The sequence below is a fragment of the Lepisosteus platostomus genome, chromosome 5, assembly GCF_059453375.1.
Source record: "Lepisosteus platostomus isolate fLepPlt1 chromosome 5, fLepPlt1.hap1, whole genome shotgun sequence".
Taxonomy (NCBI): domain Eukaryota; kingdom Metazoa; phylum Chordata; class Actinopteri; order Semionotiformes; family Lepisosteidae; genus Lepisosteus; species Lepisosteus platostomus.
Window position 1 is genome coordinate 28952491 of NC_142615.1, and position 14761 is coordinate 28967251.

Below are 14761 nucleotides of genomic sequence, written 5' to 3' on the forward strand. Positions count from 1 at the left end.
CTCTTTGCTAGTTAGTGGCTGTGTTTCTGCGTTGGGTAGCAACGGGTGACTGTTCTCAGGCGGAAGATGTAAACAGCTTAATGTTCGTGTTAAATATTTTTTTTAAATTAAAATTCATTCTATACAGCAATCGCATATTTGGGTACCGTTTCATAAAACTTTCATGCTTAAAATGTTTAGGGAGAAATGGAAGACTGGTGTGTATTTTGTCTTTAAACTACCAAGACCAGCCATACACAGTACAGTTTACATACATACAGTAATGTTTATGTTCCTAAATTAATATCGTTTATGACCTTCAGATGCGTTATGCTCCTCTTCTTTTTATGCTCAGCTACTAAAATTTCCCTTTAGTGGTAAAATCCATATAAATATTCAAAACTAAGCGGATTAAAATGTGCACAGTAAAGACATTAAATGATTAAATCTTTGCACTACCAACCAATGCACCACGAGTGCCCCTGTCAGTCATTTTGGCCAGCCAATCACTTGCCCTGCGGTGCCCTCCGGTGCCCCGCGGTGGCTTGTGGGTAGGTTACTGTACCGCGGGTTTTTACCGCGCATTTTGAATGGCTGCATCTGTACAAAGAACAAATCAGATCAGTACACAATAAGTTGTATTGCACATTATAAATGTAAATATAAATATTATATTATTGCACAAAAACAGTTGTAAGCGGGAAAATCCAGATTTAGCAGAGAGTTTACTGTTTAGTCCAAAACAGGTCAGTGTCAATGTTGCACCTGCCCAGACACAAAGTGGATACATTGTACAGTCTTATGGCAGAAGGCAAGAGTGACCTCCTGTAGCGCTCCCTGTCGCACCGTGGTTGGATCAGCCAATTGCTGAATGTGCTCTTCATTTCCAAAAGCATGTCATAGAGGGGATGGGAGACGTTGTCCATGATGGCCTCTAGCTTGGACACCATTCTCCTCTCAGCCAATACCTCCAGGGGGTCCAGGTCAGACCCAATGACAGAGCTTGCTCTGCTGATGAGCTTGTTAGAATCCCCTGCTCTAATCCCAGAGCCCAGAGCCCCAGCATACCACCCCGTAGAAAATGGTACTCGCCACAACCGACTGGTAGAACATATGGAGCATCTTGCTACATACATTGAAGGACCTGAGCCTCCTCAAGAGGTAAAGTCGGCTCTGACCCTTCTTGTAGATGGCTCGGTGTTCTTAGACCATTCCAGTCTATTTTTGTTGTGCACTCCCATGTACTTGTATGAGTCCACTATCTCTACGCCACACCCATGGATGTAGGCAGGAGTAGGTTAAACTCTTTTCCTCTTGAAATCTGTCACCAGCTCCTTCGTCTTTGCCACATTCAATTGCAGGTGGTTCTCCCCACACCACTCCACAGTACAGCACAGTAGAGCCACAGTAAGATCAAGGTGAATAGACACTACAGCACAGTAAAGCCCTGAGACATCAGGTTGAAAACACATTACAGAGCAGTAAAGCCCAGTGAGATCAGGGTAAAAACACAGTACAGCACTGTACAGCCTGTTAGATCAGGGTTAAAACAGTACAGCACAGTAAAACCCTGTGTGATCAAGTTAAAAACGCAGTACAGTGCAGTAAAGGAACAAGTAATAGGTTTATTATATGCTGAAAAGAAAAGAAAGAAAACACAACGTCTCGGCCGTGTTCTGATACCTAAAGAAGGCTCCACAGCCTAAACGTTGTGTTTTCTTTTCATTTCAGCATGGAATAAACCTATTACTTTTTTCTTTGTAGCCTATGCGTGCTGACACAGCTACCCACCTGAACTACAGTGCAGTAAAGCCCAGTGAGATTGGGGTAAAAACACAGTCCCGTGTAGTAAAGCCCTGTGACTTCAGGGTAAAAACACAGTACAGTGCAGTACAGCCCAGTGAGATCAGGGCAAAAATGCAATACAGCACAGTAAAGCCCAGTGAAATCAGGGTAAAACACACTACAGCACTATACAGCCCAGTGAGTTCAGGGTAAAAGCACAGTACAGTGCGGTACTGTCCAGTGAGATCAGGGTAGAATACAGTACGTTGCAGCAAAGCCTTGTGAGATCAGGGTAAAACCACAATACAGTGCAGTGAAGCCCTGTGAGATCAGGGTAAAAACACAGCACAGTACATTGAAGTAAAACCCAGTGAGATCGGGTTAAAAACACAGTCCTGTGTAGTTAAGTCCTGTGACTTCAGGGTTAAAAACACGGTACAGTGCCGTAAAGCCCAGTGAGATCATTGTAAAAACACAGTACTGTGCCGTACAGTCCAGTGAGAAGGGGGTAAAAACACAATACAGTGCAGTACAGCCCGGTGAGATCTGGGTATAAAATGCAGTACAGCGCTGTAAGCCTTGTGACATCAGGGTAAAAACACAGTACAGTGCAGTAAAGCCCAGTGAGACTGGGGTAAAAACACAGTCCAGTGCAGTAAAACCCTGTGACTTCAGAGTAAGAACATGGTACAGTGCAGTAAAGCCCATTGAGATCATGGTAAAAGCACAATATAGTGCAGTACAGCCCAGTGAGATCGAGGTAAAAACACAGTACAGCACATCAAAGCCCTATTAGATCAGGGTAGAAACACAGTACAGTGCAGTCACGCCCTGAGATCAGGGTAAATGCACAGTACAGTTCAATAAAGCCCTGAGATTAGGGTAAAAACACAGTCCATCACAGTAAAACCCTATGAGATTACAGTAAAAACACAGTACAGCACGGTAACCTCCAGTGGAATGAGAGTAAAAACACAGTACACTAAATACCCAATGAGATCAGTAAAAACACAGTAAAGCGCCGCAAAGCCTTGTGAGATCAGGGTAAAAACACAGTACAGCGCAGCAAACCCTTGTGATATTAGGGTGTAAACACAGTACAGCGTAGTAGAGCCCAGTGATATCAGGGTAAAAACACAATACAGCACAGCAAAGCCCTGTGATATCAGGGTAAAACACAGTACAGCACAGTGCAAGAAGGTATGTGTTAGATAAGTATTTGCAGGTGATGCAGCGAGTTCTTCCCTCACACCCGAAGAAGGCTCCACAACCAAAATGTTGTTCCTTTTCTTCTCTTTTCAGCATGGAATAAACTTTTACTTGTTCCTTTGCAGCCTTCACATGCTGACTCAGCTACCTACTTGAACTACTGTAGCAAAAAGATTCCCATTCGTTCATTGACGAGAGGGAGGGCTGTTATACTTGTGTCTTTCTGGAAGTTAAGTTTCTGTGTGTTTTGTTTTAGGGGACGTTGGTAGGTGTTTTAAATATCTCACAGGCATCATTCTAAAATACAGTGGCCTTGTGGATGTGTAAATGTTGTTGTAATCAAAGCAGTTTAATTTGATCTTAGAATAAATTGGCTTCACTGATGTGTAAACTGTTGCATTTCATGCATTACAATGCAGTTGCAGATTTCCAGCACAATATATTGTGTACTGGATACAGTATTTTTTTAGGTTGTTTTTTTTACTTTTGTGTGGGCGCTTGTGTAGTTGGAACCATTTTTTTCATGGACTCAATATTTGAAACATTTTATGTTCCTTATTGTTTTTACGCCAATCTTGGTGTGTGATGTCAATGTTACTTAAAATATCTGAGGCTCAGCAATTGTCTTTCTGCAAATTACCTTTTTTTTGCTCATTCACATTTTATTTACTTTGATTTTTATTTGCTGTTGAGCCTGACTGAAAAGTCTTGTCCTCTTGTCCTGCGTTTACAGGCAAAGAGGCCAGTGCTTACATTTGAACTTGGACTTGGTTATTACAACACTTTCCTGGACATTGTTAATGTCAACAGAGCTACAGATGCAGCCATTCAAAATAGGTGGGGTATTTCGCGGCATACCCCGGTGGGCGTGTCTCGGTATCACGCGGTATCACGCGGTGTCACGCGGTGTCACGCAGTATCACGCAGTATCACGCAGTTAATCGCGTCATTTGACGTCCGGCGTCACCTTGTAAAACCGCCAGGGGGAGCTTAACCTCTCATGTACAGCATTTGAGCTTTTAATTTTGAACTGTGTATTACAGCATGTTAATCATCAGTCATTAAAATGTTGGTATATTTTATGAAAGCAAGATTGCTCAGTTGGACAAAAGTACACAACCTACCTTTATCAGAAATATTTATGTATCAAAGCCTTTACTGAAGATATTACTAATAGTATTAATAATGGATGACTTTGGACAAGCTGTATACTCAAAGTATAATTTCTTTAGCACATTTGTACAAGCACTTGGAATCTGTCCAAGCCATACTTTGTCAGGCATTTTGTTTTACTTCAACGGGCATAAAAACTCCCTTGCTTTTAACAGGGCGTTTCATAATTTCTAACTACGAAAATGATTTAAAATGCGACACTTATCATTCAACTAGAGCTCAAAATATCACAAGGATCCTCAAGAGCACAGCAAAGACTGTATTAAAAGATACTTGTATGTATCAACGCTTTCTTTTCCGTATGCCAGATTTTATGGAACCACTTCAGAAGGGTGTCAGCCAGTCAGATTCCAGGAATCGGTACTTTAAAGGAAAAATACACACCGGTATTCCATTTCTCCCTGACGATTTTAAGCATCGAAGTATTTAACTAGCATGTGAAATAGCATGTGAAAAAGTGGTAGTTTTAAGCTTTTCTGCTAATATAATATGGAATCGCGTATCTTAAGAATTTAATAACGATATGATTATATTCGTGTACTACGACAGGGCTGTGTAGGGCTGTTTCGCCTCTCTCTTCATGCGACTTCCCTTGTAGCCTACTGGTCTACGTGCCCGATTACCAACTCACGGGTTGTGTGTTCAAATCCAGCTGGTGCTGGACTTTTCTTTTAACAAACATTTCTTCGAAAAAATAGAATAGCGATATTACGGACAATCAATTGACTTTTTTATTTCAAAATATCACAACATGGTCGATTTTAAGTCATTTTTGATAACAATGAATAGTCACCTTCTTCCCTTCTGACAACGGTCCCTGCTTCTGCTTCCTGCTTCTATTGTGTGTGTGTGTGTAATAGAGTACATTTTTATAGAGAAATGGAGGCTGGACAGTATGTGTTACAATATAAACATTTATATTGATTTAAATCGTGTTTTGATTTAAATCGCAAACATGTGTTTAATTATATGTGTTTTTTTATCATAATCAGGCTAATGCAACATAAATTGATACAGTATCTTTGTCTTCTAAGTATCTTAATAAACTTTCAGCATAGCTTTCTACCCGTTTAGATTTATATTTCTTGGGATTTTGAAATCAAACGTGGAAGGATTAGATTGTAATCGTTTTTATTTTTCAAATACGTTTTAGAAAAGTGTAAAAGTGTACCTGCCCAGACTGTACGCCTTCCTAAACCTCGCCTTTCACTCCTGTCCTGCTCTTCCCCGCGCACCCCAGCCGGGCGCTCTTCGGCCTCTGCCCGGGACGAATGTATATTTTGATATTTACACCCGGCGCGGCACCGAGGGAGCGTCTGCATTTATAACTTAGTTTTTAAAATTAGTCAAGCAATATGAAGCATCTCCTTTTACTTTTAAGTCCCTTAAATACATTGAGCACAGCTTTCTCACCACTTAAGATTGCTTTTTGATACCATCCTTACACAAAGCAGAAACTTTCCGATGACATACAGTACAAGTGGAAAGATTTCAGATTTTAATCGTCTTTAATTTTGTTACGTTATACGTTTTAGGAACGTTTCATCTAAACAAACACCACAAAACTATTCTCGATTGTATTTCTGAATGTTATGTTACACCTACATAGTTCACTGCTTTAAATACATCGAATTAAGAAAGTTATGTGTAGCACTTTAGATCTTTTTTTCTGAACCAGGGAAAATCTGATCATGTTTCTCTATAACAACAATAAAAAACTTTATTTTACATATCACCTTTAAAAGTGGCATCTCAAAGCAATACAGTAGACCGAAAAAACAGTTAAAAGGGACCAAAGTAAATACCAGACAAACGCAAACGCGTTTTTAATAAAATGCTTTTATTCATTCAGCAGAGAGTGAGAGGGACATCCAGCAGAGAGAGAGACACACACCGGTTTTCATTGACAAAAAGTAATTGTTTTTTTTACATTTTTTTTACATGTTTTGTTTGTGGACAGACTGTCCACAAACGTGAGACTGTCTTTCTCAGACTTACATTCCCGAAGGTTTATTAAGATACTTAGAAGACAAAGATACTGTATCAATTTATGTTGCATTAGCCTGATTATGATTAAAAAACACATATAATTAAACACGCGTTTGCGATTTAAATCAAAACACGATTTAAATCAATATAAATGTTTATATTGTAACGCATACTGTCCAGCCTCCATTTCTCTATAAAAATTTACTCTATTACACACACACACACAATAGAAGCAGGAAGCAGGAGCAGGGACCGTTGTCAGAAGGGAAGAAGGTGACTATTCATTGTTATCAAAAATGACTTAGAATCGATCATGTTGTGATATTTTGAAATATAAAAGTCAATTGATTGTCCATAATATTGCTATTCTATTTTTTCGAAGAAATGTTTGTTAAAAGAAAAGTCCAGCACCAGCTGCATTTGAACACACAACCCGTGAGTTGGTAGTCGGGCACGTAGACCAGTAGGCTACAAGAGAAGTCGCATGAAGAAGGAGGCGAAACAGCCCTGCACAGCCCTGTCGCAGTACACGAATATAATCATATCGTTATTAAATTCTTTAGATATGCGATTCCATATTATTTTCCCTATTAATCAAATTCTAAAAGTATGCTTGTTTACTCCGGTATCTCTTTAGTTAAAGACTTCGATGCTTAAAATGTTTAGGGAGAAATGGAATACTGGTATGTATTTTTTACTTTAAAGTACCAAGACCAGCCATATACTGTATGTTTATGTTCCAAAATTAATATAGTTTATGGCTTTCATACGCGTTACAGTATGCTCCTATTGTTTTTATGCTCAGCTACTAAGATTTCCCTTCAGTGGTAAAATTCAATATCTACAACGGGCACAGTAAAGACGTTTACTGTACTGTAAGTCTTTCTATGACAGACCAACGGACCACGAGTGCCCCTGTCGGTCCACCAATCACGTACCGCAGTACCCCACGTCATCTTGCATCACGATGCGCGACGCCGTAGCCAATTACCTCCGGTACGTGTCTGTACCGCGCACTTTGAATGGCTGCATCTGTATATGATTCCAACACAGAGCTTAATCTGTGTGAAGAAAAAATCCTGAGAGTTGTGTACTTGTTTGTCTATGTGCTATAAAAGTGAATATCATCATGTCTTTAGTACTCTTTACTGGTCTGTCTTGATGCTGTAACATCCCCATATCTTAAAGTTTTTATTCTTTCTCTGTGGGTTTTTTTTTGCCTTTGAATCTCTACTCTCAGCCCATGTTAAAGGCTTTGTTCTCTGTTGTCCTGTCTTTTCAGGGTTAGAGGCCAGCGCTCTCCCTGATGCTGGGGAAAGGGCTCCTCTTGAACAGCAGCACAGTGAGGAGGAGTGGGGCTCCAATCTGATGCAGGAGACAGAGCTCACTGATGCAGAAGGTAAAGATACACTCAGTGAGCAGCAAACAGAGAGCAGACAGAGTGTCGAGGATCTGGACTCTGTGTACGTGATGAAGACGGAGCCTGAGAGTGAGACACCTGGTTTCTTAATTTTTACAGAGTAGATTAATAAACTGGACACTGACAATATGACATGATAAAAAGCTGTAATGAACTGGGTTGTGTCTCTATACAAGAACTCAAAGAAGACCTGGGTGAGTTTTATCTTACAGATCAGGACATGGAGTTCCAGTTGATTAACCCTGCAGATAAAATAATCCAGACATACATCAACTGAAGTCATACATTAACCGAAATATTTTAGCTTTCTTCTATTGTGTGCAGTGCATGTATAGTCTTGTGCCTTGGCACAACTTGTTACATGGTAGTTCAGGTTGTACTGCGCTGAACTGTGTTCTTACCCTGCTCTCAATGGGCTTTACTGCACTGTACTGTGGTTTTACCCTGATCTCACAAGGCTTTGTTGCGATGTTTTGTATTTTTACCCTGATCTCACTCCGATGTACTGTGCTGTACTGTGTTTTACCCTGATTTCACTGGCCCTTACTGAGCTGTACAGTGTTTTTACCCCGATTTCACTAGGTTGTACTGTGCTGTACTGTGTTTTACCCTGATTTCACTAGGCCTTACTGCACTGAACTGTGCTTTTACCCTGATCTCACAGGGCTTTGCTGAGCTGGACTACATTTTTACCCTGATCTCACTGCGCTGTACAGTGTTTTTGCCCTGATCTTACTGGGCTGTACTGCACTATATTGTGCTTTTACCATGATCTCACTGGGCTTAACTGCACTGTTCTGTGTTTTTACCCTGAAGTCACAGGGCTTTACTGCACTGTAGTTCAGGTGGGTAGCTTCATTAGTATACGTAGGCAGCAGTATAGCCCTGTGACATCAGGGTAAAACCATAGTACAGTGCAGTATAGCCCAGTGAGATCAGGGTAAATGCAAAGTACAGTTCAATAAAGCCCTGTGAGATCAGAGTAAAAGCATAGTACAGCTCAGTGAGATCAGGGTAAAAACACTACAGTGCAGAAAATCCCAGTGAGATTGGGTTAAAAACAAAGTACAGTGCAGTATGCAGTACAGCCCAGAGAGATCAAGGTAAAAACGCAGTACAGTGCAATAAAGCCCAGTGAGTTCAGGGTAAAAAAAGTGCAGCGCAGCACAGCCCAGTGAGATCAGGGTAAAAGCATAGTACTGTGCCGTACAGTCCATTGAGATCAGGGTAAAAACACAGCATAGTGCAGTACAGCCCAGCTAGATCTGGGTAAAAACACAGTGCACTGCAGTAAAGCCCTGTGACATCAGAGTAGAAACACAGTACAGAGCAGTAAAGCCCTGTGAGATCAGGGTATAAACACAGTATAGAACAATAAATCCATGTGATATCAGGGTAAAAACATTGTCCACCACAGTAAACTCCAGTGAGATCAAGGTAAAAGCACCGTATAGTGCAGTAAAGCCCAATGAGATCAGGGTAAAAACACAGTAGAGTGCAGTAAAGTCCAGTAACATCAGGGTAAAAACACAGTAGAGTGTAGCAATGCCCAGTGACATTAGGGTAATAACACTGTACATTGCAGTAGAGTCGCAGTAAGATCAGGGTGATAACACAGTATAGTACCGTAAAGTCCAGTGAAATCGGGGTTCTGTCACTCCTAGAATGTAGACGGGCTTGGGGGTGTCAGACAGGAGCCCAGAATTGGAAGAGCGATATAAAATGCTCTGTAGCACAGAGATTTGAACCCAGACCCTCATAGACTGCAGACTAGTCTGGATTTTAACCCAGCCTCTCACTGACTGCAGACCAGCGTGCTACACGACGAGCCTCAGCGCCTCCCTCGAGGTCATTTCTTCTGTGGCTAAACACAGGTACACAAGTCTTACACTTACACTCCAGTTCAGCTTCTGTATTTATATACAAATGCAGCAAATGCAATTCAAAACAAGCGGGGTATGCTGCGGTAGAACGCGGTGGGCATGTCGCAGTATACCACCATATCAGCAGCCATATCACCCTGCAACTCACAACTGGCAACCCACTAAAGCTAAGCAGGTGTGAGCCTGGTCAGTACCTGGATGAGAGACCTCCTGGGAAAAACTAAGGTTGCTGCTGGAAGAGATGTTAGTGGGGCCAGCAGGGAGCGCTCACCCTGCAGTCCATGTGGGTCCTAATGCCCCAGTATTGTGATGGGGACACAATACTGTAAATAGGCGCCGTCCTTCGGATGAGACGTAAAACCGAGGTCCTGACTCTCTGTGGTCATTAAAAATCCCAGGGCATTTCTTGAAAAGAGTAGGGTTGTAATCCCGGCGTCCTGGCCAGAATTTCCCGTTGGCCCTTACCAATCATGGCTTCCTAATAATCCCAATCTATGAATTGGCTATTCATCTAATTCATAGATGGCTCTCCTCCCCACTGATAGCTGATGTGTGGTCAGCATTCTGGCGCACTATGGCTGCCGTCGCATCATCCAGGTGGATGCTGCACATTGGTGGTTATGGAGGGGAGTCCCCATTACATGTAAAGCGCTTTGAATGGAGTGTCCAGAAAAGCGCTATATAAGTGTAAGCAATTATTATTATTATACCGGGCTTTACCGTATGAAAATTAGATTATGTTATTAGTATCTGGAATCACCTTGTTAAACCGGCAGGTGGAGCTAATGAAGCTTAACCTGTACAGCTTTTGAGCTGTTACCAGAAAACATACGGTTTTGAATCCCGATCATTGCTGAGGGACAATCTTTATTCAGTTAAGAATTTAAGTTGTATACTCTTTAGACTTTTAAATTTAAACTGTGTATTACATCATGTTAATCATTATACATTAAAAAGTTGGTATATTTAATGAAAGCAAGATTGCTCAGTTGGACAAAATACACAGCCTACCACCTTTATAATAAATATTTTAATTATGCAGAAATATTTTATGCATCAAAGTCTTTACTGAAGATATTACTAATAGTATTAATAATGCATGATCTTGGACAAGCTGTAAACTCAAAGTCTGCAAATACGCACGTTATCGAATTAAACAAAAGCATAATTGGATTAATAGGGAATATAATATGTATTCGCATATCTAAATAAGTTAATAACGGTATAATAACTATATTCTTGCACTGTTGCACAAACAGTAGTATAAGTCTTTTCACTGATATGCACTTGTCACATGAGTGCCTTGGTGGCGTGATAAGTTAAGTGACTGAGTTATGGACCTGAGTGTTTTAACCCAACTGTCGCCATCAGTTTTCTTTTAACAAAAACCTTTCTTTGAAAAACTAAAATAGCAAATATTATTAGTATTATATTGACATTTTATATATTTCTAAATATCACAACATGTTCTTACTGTATGTACACAGTGGTACTGCAGCATGTAGGGCGCAAATCCACGTGAGCCCGAAAGCCCTTCATTAATGTGCATTCGCCTGGCACTGCGTGGCTTTCATCTCTCTCTCTCTCTGCGGGAGTACTGGCTGTGCCGAATTAAACCGGTTTCACAGGTATTTTCAAAGTAGAATACGGCGAGTCTTCCAATCAGGCACTACATCTTCCCCCATGACACATGTTTTCTTAGAAAAACAGATTCACAGCGCGAAGCTATGTTAGTCTTCTGTGTAGAAAAAAAATCGGTTTAAACACCATGGGTGTGGTTTTTAAGACGCTGCTGAGTAAAGTATAGGAATTTTCCTGCTGTCAGCAGAATTGTGTATATAGTTGACCTTTACCTGAATGAAAACAGGACATAAAGAAAGGGTTTCAGAAATCAAAGCTTTATTCCTGTGCTAACAGTCTGGATAATTGGAGGCTACGCTGTTATGCATCCTATGATGATATATGGGTTTTTCGCACTAAGCAGTATTTCTCACGTTGTGAACGTGTGTACACAGCGGTCCCCCTGGGTTCCAGTTAGTGTGTAATTAAGCATCGATGAAAAACTTAAGGTTTAAAAACAAAAAAAAGCGCACTATGGTATTCTCTCCGATGCAGTGCAGTTAAAAAAATATCTCTGATGCTGTTCCTAAATTAATATCATTTATGACCATCAGACGCTTTATGCTCCTTTTCTTTTTTCCAATGGATTGAATGAAGAGGCATTTCATGATGTACTTTTCACTGATGAAAACTATTCCAGAGCCACTGTTGTTTCAACCATTTCATTTTATAAAAAGTGGAGATATGTGAACAAGCAAAACCCAAAACACTGAAGGTTAGCCTATTCTACTCTGAGAAGAGTAGACGGGTCGGAAAGTGCCCGCGGTCATTTAATTTGTATTAAAATTCTAATTGTTTCCCTTGTGAAGATACGGACATAAGAATATTTGTGCGTGGTCACAAAAATGGCATAAGAACGAAAAGTGAAGGCTGTGAAAACATTCACAATGTACTTTATACACAAAGGAAGTGTTCTCACAACTCTAGGAGGTTTCATGAAAATGCCAAAATCGGTTTTGAACTTCAAGCTAACTTTACCCCGGTACCTGTCCCCACATACCCTGCCCCCACTGCAATTAGAATATACACAAAGCACTGAAATCTTTACAGTAGATAATAAGGTGTTTCGCAGACGTAGGCATAGTACGTAATTCAGGGTTTATGAACTCACACCTGGGATTCTCTGTGTCTACATTGTTTATAAACAAACTTAAATACTGGTTTCAAACGTGGAAAGATTAGATTGTAATAGTTTTTTTAATACATTTTAGAAAAGTGTAATCTATACTAAAAAGCTGTATTTATTTAATACCACTTGATAGTTATATTAATAGAGAAAAGATTTCAAGTTGATACTGTTAAGACTTTTAATTTTTTTAAACTGTATTACAGCATCGTACACATTAAACAAGGCGGTATATTTTATAAAAGCAAGATTGTTCAGTTGGACAGTATAAAGCAAGTATGATTTTAATGTTTGTAATCGCTATTCTCTAACATTCCAATGTTAATGCGACCAACACTGAAGATATTATTAATAACCTTTTAAATCTGAAAGGAGATCTAAAGGGATCCAGACGGTACAGGTTCCTGCTACTGCAGCGATTCAGAGGGAAAGACGGTGATGTCACCGCGCAGGCGAGCAGACACCCTATTATTTCAGGCGTATGCGTTAAATATATTTAGATCTTTGAATTAATATCGCTATTGATTTCTTTAGCCTCACAGCATTGTTCAATAATACTCTTCTTGTGTCTAAAGCAGGATTTGAGCTGCAGACAATAAAAAAACAGGATTAACTTTTTACACATATTGATGATGATATCAGTAGCAGCTTGAAACTATCCGTTGTTATTAATAAATGACTTAGATTCGAACATATTAGAAATATAAAAAAGTCAATAGAGTGTCCATAATATTGCTATTTTAGTTTTTCAAAGAAATGTTTGTTAAAAGAATTCGTGGTGATAGCTGGATTTGAACACCCGACCTCTCGCTTATAAGTCAGGCACTTAAACCATCACCACACTGACACAGTCATGTGACAAGTGGTGAAACAGTATATACTACTGTGTGTGTTACAGTACATGAATAGAATTATATCATTATTAATTTCTTTAGATACGCGATTCCATATTATATTCCCTATTAATCAAATTCTAAAGTATGCTTTTGTTTACTCCGGTACCGAGCATATTCACAGAAAAGCTTAAAACTATCACTTTTCTCACAAAGTACTGTATATAAACTTAAAGTAACATGGTCAGAAGGAGCACGTAAAAATGTTTCCGAAGTAACCACATGTAAGACTGATGCTTAAAATGTTTAGGGAGAAATGGAATACTGGTGTGTATTTTTTCTTTAAACTACCAATACCGGCAATATATAGTTTACATAATATGTTTATGTTCCTAAATTAATATAGTTTATGACCTTCAGATGCGTTATGCTCTTCTTCTTTTTATGCTCAGCTACTTAAATTTCCCTTTAGTTGTAAAATTCTGTATAAATATTCAATACTAAGCGGATTAAAATGTGCACAGTAAAGACATTAAATGATTAAATCTTTCCACAACCGACCAACGCACCACAAGTGCCCCTGTCGGTCATTTTGGCCAGCCAATCACGTACGTGTACGTATGACGCGTTTATTTTGTTTGTTTAGTTTGTACCACGCACTTTGAATGGCTGCATCTGTATATGAAAATGAAGCTGATGCTTATGGGGAGCCTATATCATATGCAGTAGTAAAAATTAAAGTAAAGGTTTTTCCAGGCTGAAAAGAGAAGAAAGGAAACGCAACATTTCGGCTGTGGAGCCTTCTTCGGGTGTGAGAAAGACTGCGAAGTCAGCAGGAGAACAAAAGCTGGGAGCGAGGAGGAGAGAGCAGGGGGAGGCAGAATGGGCACTCAGGTGGTATGAAGTCGAGAGTGGTGTGGGGTCGAAATCTGCACATGAATAGAGAGGATTAGAAGGAAATGAGTTGAGAGAAGGAGGAAGGTGTGAACCAAGTTTTAGGATAATCTGTAAATAATAATAGGATAATAGTTCTTTCTGCAATAGGAGTTGTGAAACCCTTCTTTGAAGACGCAGACGGAGAGATCAGTGTGATCACGGCCATTAGAGGTGAAATGTGAAACTACGGGCTTGGAGAGATCTCTGATTCTCACAACCCCGACATGTTCACTGAAGCGGTCTCCGAGTCTCTTTCCGGTTTCTCCAATGTTGATAGCTGGGCATTTTCTGCAAGAGATGCAGTAAATAAAGTTGCTGGAGGTACAAGATGTCGTCTGAGTGATTTGGAATTCTCCAGTGGGGCTTTGCATGAGTGTGGTGTTAAATATGAATTTGCAGGTGATGCAGCGAGTTCTCCCCAAAATGTTTTGTTCCTTTTTTTCTCTTTACAGCATTGAATAAAGCTTTTATTTGTTCCTTTGTAGCCTATGCATGCCGACGGATGGCCCTACTTGAACTACTGTAACAAAACGATTTCCATACCTTCATTGACGAGAGGGAGGGCTGTTATACTTGTGCCTTTTTGGAAGTTAAGCTTCTGAGTGTTTTGTGTTAGGGGACATTGGTAGGTGTTTTAAATATCTCACAGGCATCGTTGTAAAATACAGTGGCCTTGGGGACGTGTAAACTTAGTTGGTTAGAATAAATTGGCTTCACTGATGTGTAAACTGTTGTATTTCATGCATTACACTGCAATTGCAGATTTCCAGCACATGTATTGTGTACTGGATACAGTATTGTTTTAGTT

At 40.0% G+C, this 14761-nt stretch overlaps 1 protein-coding gene across 2 annotated transcripts in view; it reads left to right on the plus strand.

Annotated features, from left to right (window-relative positions):
- LOC148665497 (uncharacterized) overlaps positions 1-14761 on the plus strand; it is a 40587-nt gene that overhangs the window by 18214 nt on the left and 7612 nt on the right. Inside the window, exon 2 of one of the 2 annotated variants that reach the window (XM_088631619.1) lies at positions 7418-7624. In XM_088631619.1, coding sequence (XP_088487745.1) covers positions 7418-7624 — 207 coding nt within the window. The remainder of the gene's footprint in view (positions 1-7417; positions 7625-14761) is intronic. The other variant, XM_088631620.1, reaches the window with a different exon arrangement.